General features: G+C 37.3%; 2 protein-coding genes across 2 annotated transcripts; both read left to right on the forward strand.

The window, feature by feature from the left end:
- The first annotated feature begins 1,809 nt into the window (after positions 1 to 1,809).
- On the forward strand, positions 1,810 to 5,555 carry LOC147286627 (uncharacterized). Its single transcript, XM_086240805.1, has 2 exons — positions 1,810 to 2,870; positions 4,888 to 5,555. Exons 1-2 carry the CDS (start codon positions 2,150 to 2,152, stop codon positions 5,553 to 5,555), a joined length of 1,389 nt encoding a protein of 462 aa, XP_086096931.1. The 5' UTR covers positions 1,810 to 2,149.
- A 483-nt stretch (positions 5,556 to 6,038) lies between these two features.
- On the forward strand, positions 6,039 to 9,041 carry LOC147286628 (uncharacterized). The gene is made up of 2 exons (XM_086241770.1): positions 6,039 to 7,392; positions 8,154 to 9,041. The coding sequence occupies exon 1, from the start codon at positions 6,164 to 6,166 to the stop codon at positions 7,388 to 7,390; it is 1,227 nt and encodes a 408-aa protein (XP_086097896.1). The 5' UTR covers positions 6,039 to 6,163; the 3' UTR covers positions 7,391 to 7,392; positions 8,154 to 9,041.
- The last annotated feature ends 4,095 nt before the right edge of the window (positions 9,042 to 13,136 follow it).

A 13,136-nucleotide genomic window follows, 5' to 3' on the forward strand; every position in this document is an offset into this window, starting at 1 on the left:
TCATCCCAGTGGTGCGAGTATACGAAGATGTATTTCCAGATGATTTGTCCGGATTACCCCCGAAAAGAGAAATAGAGTTCACCATAGAAGTTTATCCAGGCACATCACCTATCTCTATACCTCCACATCGAATGGCACCGGCAGAGCTTAAGGAGCTGAAGACTCAACTTCAGGAATTTCAAGAAAAAGGGTTCATTCATCCCAGCACATCACCATGGGGTGCACCAGCTCTTTTCGTGAAGAAGAAAGACGGATCTCTCAGGATGTGTATCGACTACCGCCAGCTGAATAGAGTCACGATAAAGAACAAATACCCACTGCCTCGGATCGATGATTTATTTGATCAACTGAGAGGATTTTGTTTCTTTTCCAAGATAGACCTTCGATCTGGATACCACCAGCTTCGTATCAAGGAGGAAGATGTACCAAAGACAGTCTTTCGAACTCGATACGGGCATTACGAATTCTTGGTGATGCCATTCGGCTTAACGAACGCACCAGCAGCTTTCATGGATATGATGAACCGAATTTTTCCACCTTACCTGGATCAGTTCGTGATCGTATTCATCGATGACATCCTCGTATATTCCTCATCTAAAGAAGAGCATGAACAACACTTGCATTACGTCTTGCAAACGCTAAGAGAACACAAGTTATATGCCAAGTTTAGCAAATGTGAGTTTTGGCTCACAGCCGTAAAATTTTTAGGGCATGTGATTTCTAAAGAAGGAATATCAGTAGATTCTTCCAAAGTTGATGCAGTGTTGAAATGGAATCAACCAAAAATGTCACTGAAATACGGAGTTTCCTTGGGCTAGCCGGCTACTATAGAAGATTCATAAAAGATTTCTCCCGACTCGCTGCCCCAATGACAAAGTTGACACGTAAGGGGGCAAAGTTCGAGTGGAACGAGGAGTGCGAGAATTCATTTCAGGAACTAAAAAAGCGATTAACCACTGCTCCAGTACTAATCATTCCTGAGCGAGGTGTAGGCTATGTAGTATACACTGATGCTTCCTTACAAGGATTAGGAGGTGTCTTAATGCAATCTGACAAGGTCATAGCCTATACTTCCCGACAACTAAAGTCACATGAAAAGAATTATCTTGCACACGATTTGGAGCTTGCAGCTATTATTCATGCTTTGAAGGTATTGCGATATTACTTATATGGCGAACGCTTTGAACTCTATTCCAATCACAAAAGTTTGAAGTACCTTTTCTCGCAAAAGAAGCTTAACTTGAGACAACGAAGATGGATGAAGTATTTAGAAGACTATGATTTTGGACTACATTATCACCTAGGAAAAGCTAACGTAGTCGCAGATGCATTGAGTAGAAAATCTCAAGGAACGGTGGGAAGCTTACGGATTCAGAAGTACGTGGAAGGTTGTAAAAGTCATTCGTGAATATAATCTATACGTTGACGCCAATAATAATAATGCTTATCTTTGCAACTTAATTGCTTAACCCAGCTTAAAGGAAAAAGTCATTGAAAAGCAACAAGAAGATGCATTCTGCAAATCCATACGTGAAAAGCTCGCCGAAGAAGATGCAAATAAAGGATGGACCATTCCCAAAGACGGTGGATTAAGATACCTGGGAAGGATATACGTGCCTGAAGTCCCGAATTTGCGAGACGAAGTACTACATGAAGCTCATTCTTCTACCTACACCATCCATCCAGGTATCACTAAGATGTATCACGATCTTCGGCGACAATACTGGGGGAAGGGAATGAAAAAAAAAAATAGCAACTTATGTTGCAAAGTGTCTCACGTGCCAACAGGTGAAAGCATAACACCAATGGAAATGGGATAACATCACAATGGACTTCGTGACGGGTCTATCGCGATCGTCAAAGGGACGAGATGATGTATGGGTTATTGTAGATCGTTTAACCAAATCTGCTCATTTTCTACCCATAAAAACTACTGATTCCACCGAAACATTGGGAAAGCTATACATTAGGGAGATAGTAAGACTACACGGAATCCCAATTTCGATCGTTTCAGACAGAGATTTTAAATTCACTTCTCGATTATGGGGAAGTTTACAACATGCACTTGGAACGAAACTGAACTTCAGTAGCACTTTTCATCCCCAAACTGACGAACAGTCTGAGAGAACTATCCAAATTTTGGATAGACATGTTGAGGGCATGCATACTAGATTTTCAAGGAAACTGGGAAGACCACCTACCATTAGCAGAATTCGCCTATAACAACAGCTACCAGTCTAGCATAGGGATGACACCCTATGAAGCACTCTATGGAAGACCTTGTAGATCGCCTTTGTGTTGGGCTGAAGTGGGAGAAGATATTTTGTTAGGACCGGACTTGGTTCAAGAAGCCACAGAGAAGATAAAGATCATCAGACAACGCTTACTTACTGCACAAAGTCGACAAAAGAATTATGCAGACCGACGAAGAAGGCCACTAGAATACAACGTGGGCGATCATGTATTTCTCAAAGTCTCGCCACGACGTGGAGTCAAGAGGTTTGGGAAATCTGGGAAACTTGCTCCAAGATTTATCGGACCGTTTGAAATTCTCGAACAGATTGGAGAGGTGGCATATCGATTAGCATTACCTCCCCAACTCTCTAGTATCCATAATGTTTTTCATATATCTATGCTTCGGAAGTATGAACCAGATCCAGCACACGTTTTGGACTGGGGAGAACTCAGCGTTGATGAGCAAGTATCTTTTGAAGATCGACCAATTCAGATACTCAATCACAAAGAACAAGTTTTGCGCACAAAGACCATTCCATTAGTCAAGGTTTTGTGGCAACATGGGAATGTAGAAGAAGCTACATGGGAATTAGAATCTGACATGCGAATTAAATATCCAGAGATTTTTGACACAGGTACGTCTAAATTTCGAGGACGAAATTTTTTTTTAGGTGGGTAGATTGTAATGTCCTAAAAATATATATATATATATAAAATAAATAATAATAATAATAATAAATAGATAAATAAACTTTGGGCTACATTTCTAATGTTTGGGTTTTAGACCAATTTTGTACAACATACAAAGCCCAACTTAAAAAATAAAAAAATAATAAAAATAAATAAAAAAAAAAGAGGAAGAAGAGATAATAACCAACGCCATCAGCTTTCTCAAAACTAGAACACCTAAGCCTTGATCAAGGGTGATGATTTCTTTAGGGGATAAGTCCTTATCTAAATAATCATTAGATACATCCATTCTTAACTAAAAATGTATGCCAATTAGACTATAAGGTATGCTTAAAAATAGTCTTAAGCAGCAAAAAAGAAAACTGAACAGAGGAGACCAAAGAAGAAACCTGAGAGAAAAAGAAAAGAGAAGAATAAAGAGAAAGAAGAAAAAAAAAAAAAAAGAGTCTAGCAGCTAGACTAGATTGCCTAGACATAACCGAAACCCAAAGGAAGAAAATAAGAAAGAAAGAAGAAGAAGAGAAAGAGAGGTTGGAAACTCTAGTAAGGAACTCACAGCTTTTAGCCTCTATAGAACTCAAGGGGGGTATAAAGAAAGAACCGAACACATAGGAACGGATCAAGAAAGAACTCGTGCTCAAGAAATTAAGGTAGGGTCTCTATTTTCCCCAATGATTGGACTATATTACAATTAATCGTTGTGTCATGTTGTGTGATTAATTTTCTTGTGATAATTTATCTTTATTACTTGTGATGTTATTTCTTCATTAAATGTATCAAGTGCATTATATTTGTGAATAAGCTTTTATTATTAATCTTGTGGGTGCACTGTGAAATTCTTAAGTCTGTGATACACTCAAATTGCGTAAGGTTAAATTATTATGCATGTACTATTTAATTTATCTATACATGCATTAATGTTTATCTTTACATGCATAATCATAAGTGCATAAGGAAAGTGTAATTGTGAATAAGGTTAAGAAAATGATTAATTGAGACACCAAGAAGAGAGGGAGATGAACTTGGTGGTCTCGTGATTTATTAGAGATACTATGAAGAAAAGGAGATGTACCTGGTGATCTCATGATTTGTGGAAGAATTATTGAAAAAAAAGTGGAATTAATTATATTCAAAATATTTGGGCTTAAGGGACGGACAAATGTTGGCTCATACTTGGGACATTCGGGGCCACAGTGGAAGGATGCACGGTATAGGACGTGTAGGCCTGTTTGTCTTGGGTATGTGTTAACGGGAATGGTTAAGGAGTGAGTACACACATTCTCATTGCATATAATTGAAATCATTATCTGTATTTATTTTCTTTTACTAAGACATTGATTAAATGTGATACTGGCCATGAGGGATCACTATACCCTACTGAGTCTTAAAAGCTCACACCCCTAATAAATCATGCAGGTGACGGAAATATGACCAATGATGTGGAATACCCAAGGAAAATTTAGAGAATTTGCTAAAGTACTATGTTTTGTTTGTTTATCAATATATTGTAATATATAAGAAAATGAACATCTAGTATGGTACTCTTGGAATAGTAGTTTGCTAAATAAAGTCTATTTTTCATTTTCACTTTACTTAGTCTCTTCAATTATTTTATATTATTTTATATTATTTTCTTTTCTTTTCTTTTCTTTTCTTCTCACGTCTTAATTGTAAAAATAATTTTATTAATCTGCGATTATGACGTAAGTCACGCTTCACTCCTAGATATTAGATTTTTTTCAGGATTGGGGTGTGACATACACACCAAACAACGAAACAGGCTCTCATATAGTAGGTTAGAAAAGATGGTGTATTGCTACTATAATATGAGGCTTACACTTCGAGACAAGAAAGCAAAGGAGGATTGAGTCGATGAATATGATCCGCTGGATATATATGATGATGTGAAGGAAAACCAGCTTTATCAGTGGATTAGGCCCCTCCATTTAGATGATGATGCAGACAATCCAGACCCTGATATTGCAGCTCAAGCACGCCAGGAAGGTATCAATGTAGACAGAGTTCTAAATGTGGAGGTGAGCCCTATTGCAAGTTTCAATAAACTTATGCAACCAAGGTCGACACATCGTACTGAGCCAGTTCCCACTAATTCTTCTCGATCAGGCAACTCTAGCACAAGATCGGGCACTCCTACCAACAGTGGAGGTAGAGGTAGTGGTGGTGGTGGTGGTGGAAATGAAGATGTCACTGGACATTCTCAAGAGTATATGAGCCCATTTTCTGTCGAAGCAAACTACACACATGCAACACAAGATGAGGATCATGAGAGTAGGCGTGCCGGACCAAGAATTGGTGCCATAGGAAAAGACTATAGTCGCAGACAAAGAGGTCATGAGAGTTTGGCACAAGAAGAAGATGATTTATTATCCACCACTTTTGGCTCTATGGGGGTAGGAAGTGACAATTACAATTATGGGCAAAACCCTCTAATATTCTACCCACCACATCTGCCTTACTTGGTTGAGTCTGATAGTAACTCATTGGCACAACAAAAGACAAACTCTTCAAATGAGTATGCTTATGTGCAAATTCAACCACAACAGGTTCCTGATCTATATGGTTGGCATGTTGGCAATTATATGCAAAATTATGCTGGAGAAGTATTTTAGGATGATTATTCTTCGCATTACACCTACTATGGACATGATGATACTGAAGACAACGGAAATTTTGAACCTCCTAGAAACTCTATGTGATATTGATTACTTTTGTAAATTTTGTGGCAATATTGTAGTAAAAATAAAATTGAGGTATTATTGAAGTAATTATTAATTAGTGAAGCATTTTTTTAACAGTATTTGCCTCCAATGCGCATTTTATTCATCACATATCACATGAAACCTATCATATAACTTGATTTTTTCAATATTTTTTATTAATGTAGTAGATAATATGTTAAATAAACATATGGTAAAGTTTCATTCAAAATTTCCGTATTTTGATAGTAATTTTCGTCGTTTCCGTCGAATTTTTGTTAAAATTTAAAAATCTTCAAAATTTCCGTCGAATTTTCTATCAAAATATTCTCGGAATCCGAAATTTTATTCTATAAAATTTCCCCTAAACTAAAAAAAAAAAACCCCAATATTTTATTTTGTGGGAAGCAGCAAACTGAGCAGACAGAGATGGTCCAAACAAAAAACTGATCGGACAAAGCACCCTTTTCTTCGGCCCCAAATCTCTGAACCTCTCTGTCCTCACTGTGCCCTTTCTCAAAATGAAGCGAAAGAAGTGGTCGGAGCTCGAAGAATGGACCCTTCTCACCAAGTACTCTGAGCTTCTCAGCTCCGGAGCTCTAGCCAAGCTCAAAACCCGTGAGAAAAAATTCAAGCCCATAGCGGACCACGTGAACTCAGTGCACCACCTTCACGACCCAGTAACCTTCCCCTTCAAATGGTCCTGGCGCGATGTCTCAATCAAGGTCCAAAACATGCGCCACCAATACCTGGGTGTCAAGCAGAAGATCCGGGTCTCCAAGGACGAGTTCAACTGGAAAGATGGCGAAAATCACTGGGAGAATTTCTTGAAGTACAAGGAAGTGTTTGGGGATGTGGAGCTTGATGTGAAGGGAAAGAGGGCGTGCGAAAATGAGAATCTTGATGTTTTTGGGGACTGTGGGGACTTGGGGTTTGGGATTGACTGCGAGGATTTGGAGGAAGAAGATGAAGAAGAAGAACAATTGGAGGAAGAAGAAGAAGACGAAGAAGAAGAAGATGGTAGTGGTGGTGGTGATGGTGATGGTGATGATAATGGTGGCGACGAATTGGGTAGGAGTGAAGGCTGTGAATTTGGGGGTGAGAGAGGAATTGGGGAAGTGGGTTTTGCTCAAAAAAGGAAATTGAGTAAGGTTGGATTACATAGGAGGTTGGGGCTGGTGGGTGCACAAGTTTTGGACTTGAGGGATGTGGTGGTGAAGAGGGAAGAGAGGAGGAGGGAGAGGGAGTGTAGGAGAGAGAAAGGTGAGGCTGAGAGAGAGGAAAAGAGGAAAGAAGTTGAGTTCAGGAGAGAGAAAAGGAGGAGTGAGAGGGAGGAGTGGTTGGAGGATAGAGAACTGGATTTGGAAGAGAGGGAGGTCATGTGGGCAAGGAGAGAATTCGAGAAGAGGTTGAGGCTAGAGGGGGAATTTGATGAGGAACGGCAGCGGAGGATGAGGATGGAGGAGAAGAGGGAGGAGGAGGAGTTGGAGTGGAGGGAGAGGATGGTGGGTTTGCAAATTGAACATGAGAAGCAAATGATGCAAATGCACGCGGAGGCATGCCAGAACCAAATGCAGATTCTTGGGGTCATGGCTAGGCTTGTTTGTCAATTTTTTGGGTCGGTGAATGATGGGTTGGGAGGTGGTTTAGGCGCGTTGCCGCCTCAGGTTTTGCAGAATTTGCAGCATCCAGGGGGATTGGGTGACAATGGGAAGCCGGAGGCCAATTCGCCTTCTGAGTTCCTCTAGATGTAATTTAAACTCCTTGTCACATACTACTGCTGTCATAGCTCTATTTGTTATCTTTGTAGTATCATAATGAATTGTTTTCAATGCCTATACGTGCAGTGACTATTGTAAGTCTGGAATGATTGATCTCTGTTTATATAATGTCATATTCTTTCACCTTTCAAGCAGCAGTTATATTCTCTTTCCTACATGTTGAGTTTTTGTCATATTAGTTCGACATCACATGAATAATGCTCATGTACACATTATACATCTTTATATTCTCCAAAAGAAGGATTTAAGTCTCATTATGGTTGATTGACTTCATAGGGTGTTTCATCTGTTCAGGTAATGATATCATTGCTGTCTTTGCAAATTAAGAATGAAAAGGTTTTTGTTATGTTTTTAGGTTTTCTTTTCTTCTAAATGTATTTTTCAAGCTTTTGAACTGACATCTTGATTGGTTTTCGTCAATCGGTTTCAAGCTTTTCAAACTGTAGTTGTGTCTGTTTCTCAGCAAACAGCATTGAGAATTACATAACCCTTTGGTAAGTTGATCATGTTTCTCTTTCTTACCTTTTCTTTTGGCATAGGATAGTTCTATTGTTCTAGCAAAGATAGCTAGAATTCCCTGCTATGAAATTGTTTTAGTGTTTGTGACTAGGATAAAGAATCTGAATCTTAAAGGATTTGAAGCTTGCTTTTCTTCTTGGGTATTCCTTTCTTCTTCCCCTCTGTTGTTTTAATTTTCTTCATTTTTTTTTGGTGGACTTTTTGCTTACAGATTGAATACCAGTTGGTGTGGTCACCTACCGTTTTGGGAATTGTACTCTTGATCAATGTCTGTAAAAGTTATATTCATATTCAGAAACAATATAGGGATTCTTCAAGGTAAATCTCACCCCTTTATAGTTATTCTCCAAGCTTCAAGGGAATTCATTGAGATAGAAGAAAAAATAAGAGGGTTTTCACGCATGCTTTGCAGGTCAAATTTGAGGTCACGAATGATTTTTTTATTTTTTTGTTATATATAACGAATGACGTTTGGATTTTCATAAGTATACTTTGCTTTGCAGAAGCAATAATTATTTCCTCCACAATACCATATATGAAAAAATTCTCACAGGTTATATTATCTGCTGCATATGGAAACAGCAAAATTCAACTTTATAAGCTATTAAACAGGTTAAGCAAGGGGACACTAGTATTGTAGTAAATCTTAAGTGGCCATGGAGCTACCAGATTAGGGACCTGTTACAATAGTCCAAGCTCCGTGTCAGAATTTGAAATATGGCCAAATAGGGGCATGGATTATGATGGATGTAACCCTTGGCTACTCAACTGGGCTTCCCTTTGCCCAAAAGTTGAATCTAATAGATTCACATTTGTCATATGAAATTAAGTTTAGTATACAAGTAGCCCTTCTTCTTTTGGTTGTATACTTTACCTTTAAATTTAGTCCAAGGAAATTCCAGCAAATCAGGGATTGTTCAGTGTGCTTTGCTCCGCTTTGGATAAGTGGTAAGGATGCTGAAATTTCTAAATTGGTTGTAGCTCTTGATTCATTTTGACTTGACATGGTTGATTTAACAATTGCGCCACTTGAGCATTTGCAGTTGACTGCATCAACTTTTTGTTTTTGTTTTGTTGTTTTTTTTAATTTACTTTAGGTGGTTGCAGAGCGGCCTGAGATCACAACTTTCAGCTCTTCAATTGAGAAATGGAAAGTCATATTTGATTGTTTGGTATCAATGCTTGGTAATTCCACACCTTTCATGTTAGATAAGTATCCCCATTCCAATATTTGAGTTATTTTGTATACATGAAATCTTGAATTTAATTATTGAATGGTAGCTGTTCAAAGGATAACAGGATTTTAAAATTGTATGTCTTACATCACCTGTACTGACTAATGAATATAGTATCAAGCCACCTTTGATGACTAAAAAATATGGCATAAAATCATCTTAACGTCTTGTGATACACATGCTCCTCTCTAGAGTTAAAAGAATTAGTAACATTATGAAATTTTTTGTAAATTATAAAGGCCTGCAATCCGTTTTCTTTGCCCAACTTTGATAGAATGCAGTAGGTTACCCCAAACCTATATTTTGATGGATCCAAAGACGTTTCTATTCCTTTGAGACCATGCAATGGGAATTCCAAGATTATATCCACATGGACGAAATCCCATGTCAATTGTGTATAGGCTTGCAAGGTATTGGGCTCACAAAGGCGCTTATCCAAAAAAATCAGTACTCACATCTGAGTTGGGGGACAGGTTAATATATAATTTTTAAACATGAGCTCTTTGAATGCTTTGATAACAGAATGCCTCCATAGTTCACATTCATAAAGCAATAAATATTCTTTGGTTGAATTGAGGTGAACTGAAGAAGTATTAGAGCAGTATATTTTTAAATGAGAAGATAAGGATAATATTTTTGAAGAATTTCCATTTGTGTGATTTCTAGTGATCTGAGAGGGACAATGATGGTCCTTATTTATTTCAGAATCCAATGCAAGAAAATTTGGTTGAATGATCTGACAATACCTTGCATCATGAAAGAAAAAAGAAAGAAAGCTATATATACCTTTGATCTAGCAAGTTAAGGTTGCATGTCTGTGGAACAATTAGGCAATTTGTTTCTTGATAGGAGATTAGAGGGAAACATATATCATGGAAATTATATAAAAGTAATACAGGACAGTAAAAGTAACCTTATAAACTTTTCCACCTTATCTTGTTGTTGAGATAACATTTCATGCAGAAGATAACAATGCATGAACCTTGCTGGCTGCAAAATGGGTAGCTGTGGCAAAAAAGCATACCTGATTTTTTTTTTGTATAAATGACATTTGTTATTTTTAAAAGGATAAATGAGGAGCACAATGAGACTTGGACCATGTATTTGGTGAACTTTCACACCTCCACATTGAATAAATGGATTAGAAGTTTCCACCTCAAAACACTAAAAAAGTAATGTGATTCATTTATGAGACTATGTTACGTTTTTTCGTTGTGCTGCCCCAAAATGTGTCACACACACACATTTACATATTCTTGGTTTTAGTTTCTCCCGAAATGAATGAGGACCTTGAAATATGCGCATTCAACATTTAATATATTACAAACCTGTTGGTTTAGTTCAGCATGTTTAAGAAGTAAGGCTGAAAGGAATAACTGATATGAACTGATATGAGTGACAACTAATGATGCTTTATGCTTGAAAATATTGGGCAATTAAGAGGCAGCCTATACATTACATGAGTTTAGTGGAGATGAGTTGTTAACATATATGAGTGGCAACATGATGAAAATAGAATGACAAACACAATTTGTAACTCCCACGGGGGAAGGGGTAGTTGCACTTTAGGATGAGGGAGATTACTAGAGATGGTTTGATCATGCATGGCAAAAACCTACGAGCATACTGGTGTGAAAATTTGATTCTAGTGAAAGGCAATAGGGGTTTGGGTAGTAATGGGGAAGTATGTGATTGTTAAAAAATTAAAACTATCCTAGATAAGGTTGACTGAAATAAAATACTTAACAACTTGCTGTGAATTGATGTTTTCAGTCAGGATGATAGATTAGTCTTCTATTGAATGTCCTTGAGTTTTGAGGTAGTTTCTTTGTGTATTCTGGGGGCTCTTGGTGTATCTGGAGTTTTAGTTCTACTATTGTAAACATCTTTATTGTTCTAATAAAATTTTGTTTCTTCTAAAAAACAGAATAAAAATAGAATACTTACAAACCTCAATTTAGCTGGAATTAAGGTTTAATTTAGTTGAGATTTTTGATTTATAGATGATTTATTGAAAGTTGATGTGAGTTTTGATAATGTTTAGGGGAAGAATAATCTTGCCATCTTGTGGTTTGGACCAATTTCATATTGCCACATCATGATTTTAATAGTGCCACTTTTTCCTCCTGTCTTATTCCCTTCTTACCTTTTTTTGTGGTGCATCATGAACTACCCTCTGTAAGTCAATCAAAACTTTGCAAAACCTTCACTATTAATGATTTTATGGTGGATATGATAGAATTTTACTGCTCTAATTCTCAAATTTTTTGCTAGTGCAAGTAATTATAGGCATTAATGCACAATTCCATTGAGTTTAAGTCCAACCAACAGAATAAACCATAGCTGATAAGGGGACACCTTTTGACATTTTGAAACTGGGTCATACCACAGGGTGGCCAACCAGATTTTACCTAAAATTTTTTCATTCTGTGCTGCTTAATAAAATGTAGTGGTATTGTCCAACCTTAATTTCATTGCATATGAATTGTGACTCTTGGACAAGTTGCGTAACTTTTGACCCAATAAAAAGGGACAAGTTGCTTAACTGTTCCAATACTTATCTGAATCTAAGAAATAGTTAAGGTTGTAACAAAAGGACTTGTGTGTGAGCCTAGGGGCAGTAAATCAACTACTTCTTAACTACATCCTTTGACTTGTAAACCGAGTTGAGATTTCCCTAGGCAAAGACAGTTTAGACTGGTTGTTGTCAACTGTTGGTCAAATAGTAATGGTAGTTAACATGCTAATGGGAATTTCAGGGCCTCAGTAAATTTATATTCCCTTTTCATGTTATTGAATTCTCTTGATTATCATCACCTACACTGTTGTGTTCATATGACTGAGTAGATTGTGTTGAAGGATGATTGATTCAAGTTGATGATTGTTAGTTCTGGATCTGCCTTGGACATCTTGGTGCATAATTGGCAAGAAACAATGAAAATTGTCTGTTTTTCTATCTGCAGAACTCTGTGAAAGCATGACTGTTAGATAGATCAGGTGGTTTCATGACCAACCAGTCCACATGAAAGTGAATCATAGCCTTCTAATGGGATATACATTATACAAATATTCGTGTTCAAGTAAACGTTCTGAAAGTTGAATATGAAAGTCAGGGCACTGAAAAATTGAAGGGTGAAACAATAGTAATATGGTGACCCCTTGTAGCATTAAATGCCTTGCCTTTTCAATAATTCATTACCAATTAAATGGTTTTGATTCCCTGTGTTGTCATTCGTTTGTGACAATACATGTTTGTCCTGTTGGTATCTAGAACTGGTTGTGAAAATAAAGGGTAAGGATTCGGAAATATTCTATTAGGAAACTTTCTTATCCTCTTTTGATAGGAAAGCAGTTAGGTAGGAGCAGATACTGTTACTAGATAAACATCACCCTTCACCTACATCACACACATGTCACACACACACACACACACACACACACACAATTATCTAATAATTTTAGTCATTGAGTTGGGTCTGTAATTTTAATTGGTTGGTGAGCTTTCGTTCCCAAGGTAGTATGTTTCTGAAAATATAAGGAATGTTCTATTCTTATCTATTTCACTTACCAGTCCTTCATTTGCAACTTCTGTATCCATTATCCAATTCTAAAAGATTAAGGCCGTACAAAAAGTAGGGGTCCTGCTTAACAGTACCTCTGGTTTGGATATTGCAGTATAGTCTGTATTTTAAATAATTTGCTTATGGCATATATCTGGGTATCCATTCGTGCTCCACCTTATCTTACATATGTTCTTCACTTACCCTTCCCTGCCCCCCACCTCTCTCCTCTGAGGCTTCATAAATACATTGTTATTTGTAGTCTGCAAGAAGCTAAAGTTTTAGTGCAGTAGAAAATATTATATTTTTGTTTGTTGTTTAGCCTTAAATTTGTACTTAAATGGGTTCTACCCCTAATTAGCAGACCTTAAAACCTTAATGAGGATTATAATAAAGGCC

This window comes from Dryas octopetala, chromosome 4 (assembly GCF_963921425.1).
Source record: "Dryas octopetala chromosome 4, drDryOcto1.1, whole genome shotgun sequence".
NCBI classification, from domain to species: Eukaryota; Viridiplantae; Streptophyta; class Magnoliopsida; order Rosales; family Rosaceae; genus Dryas; species Dryas octopetala.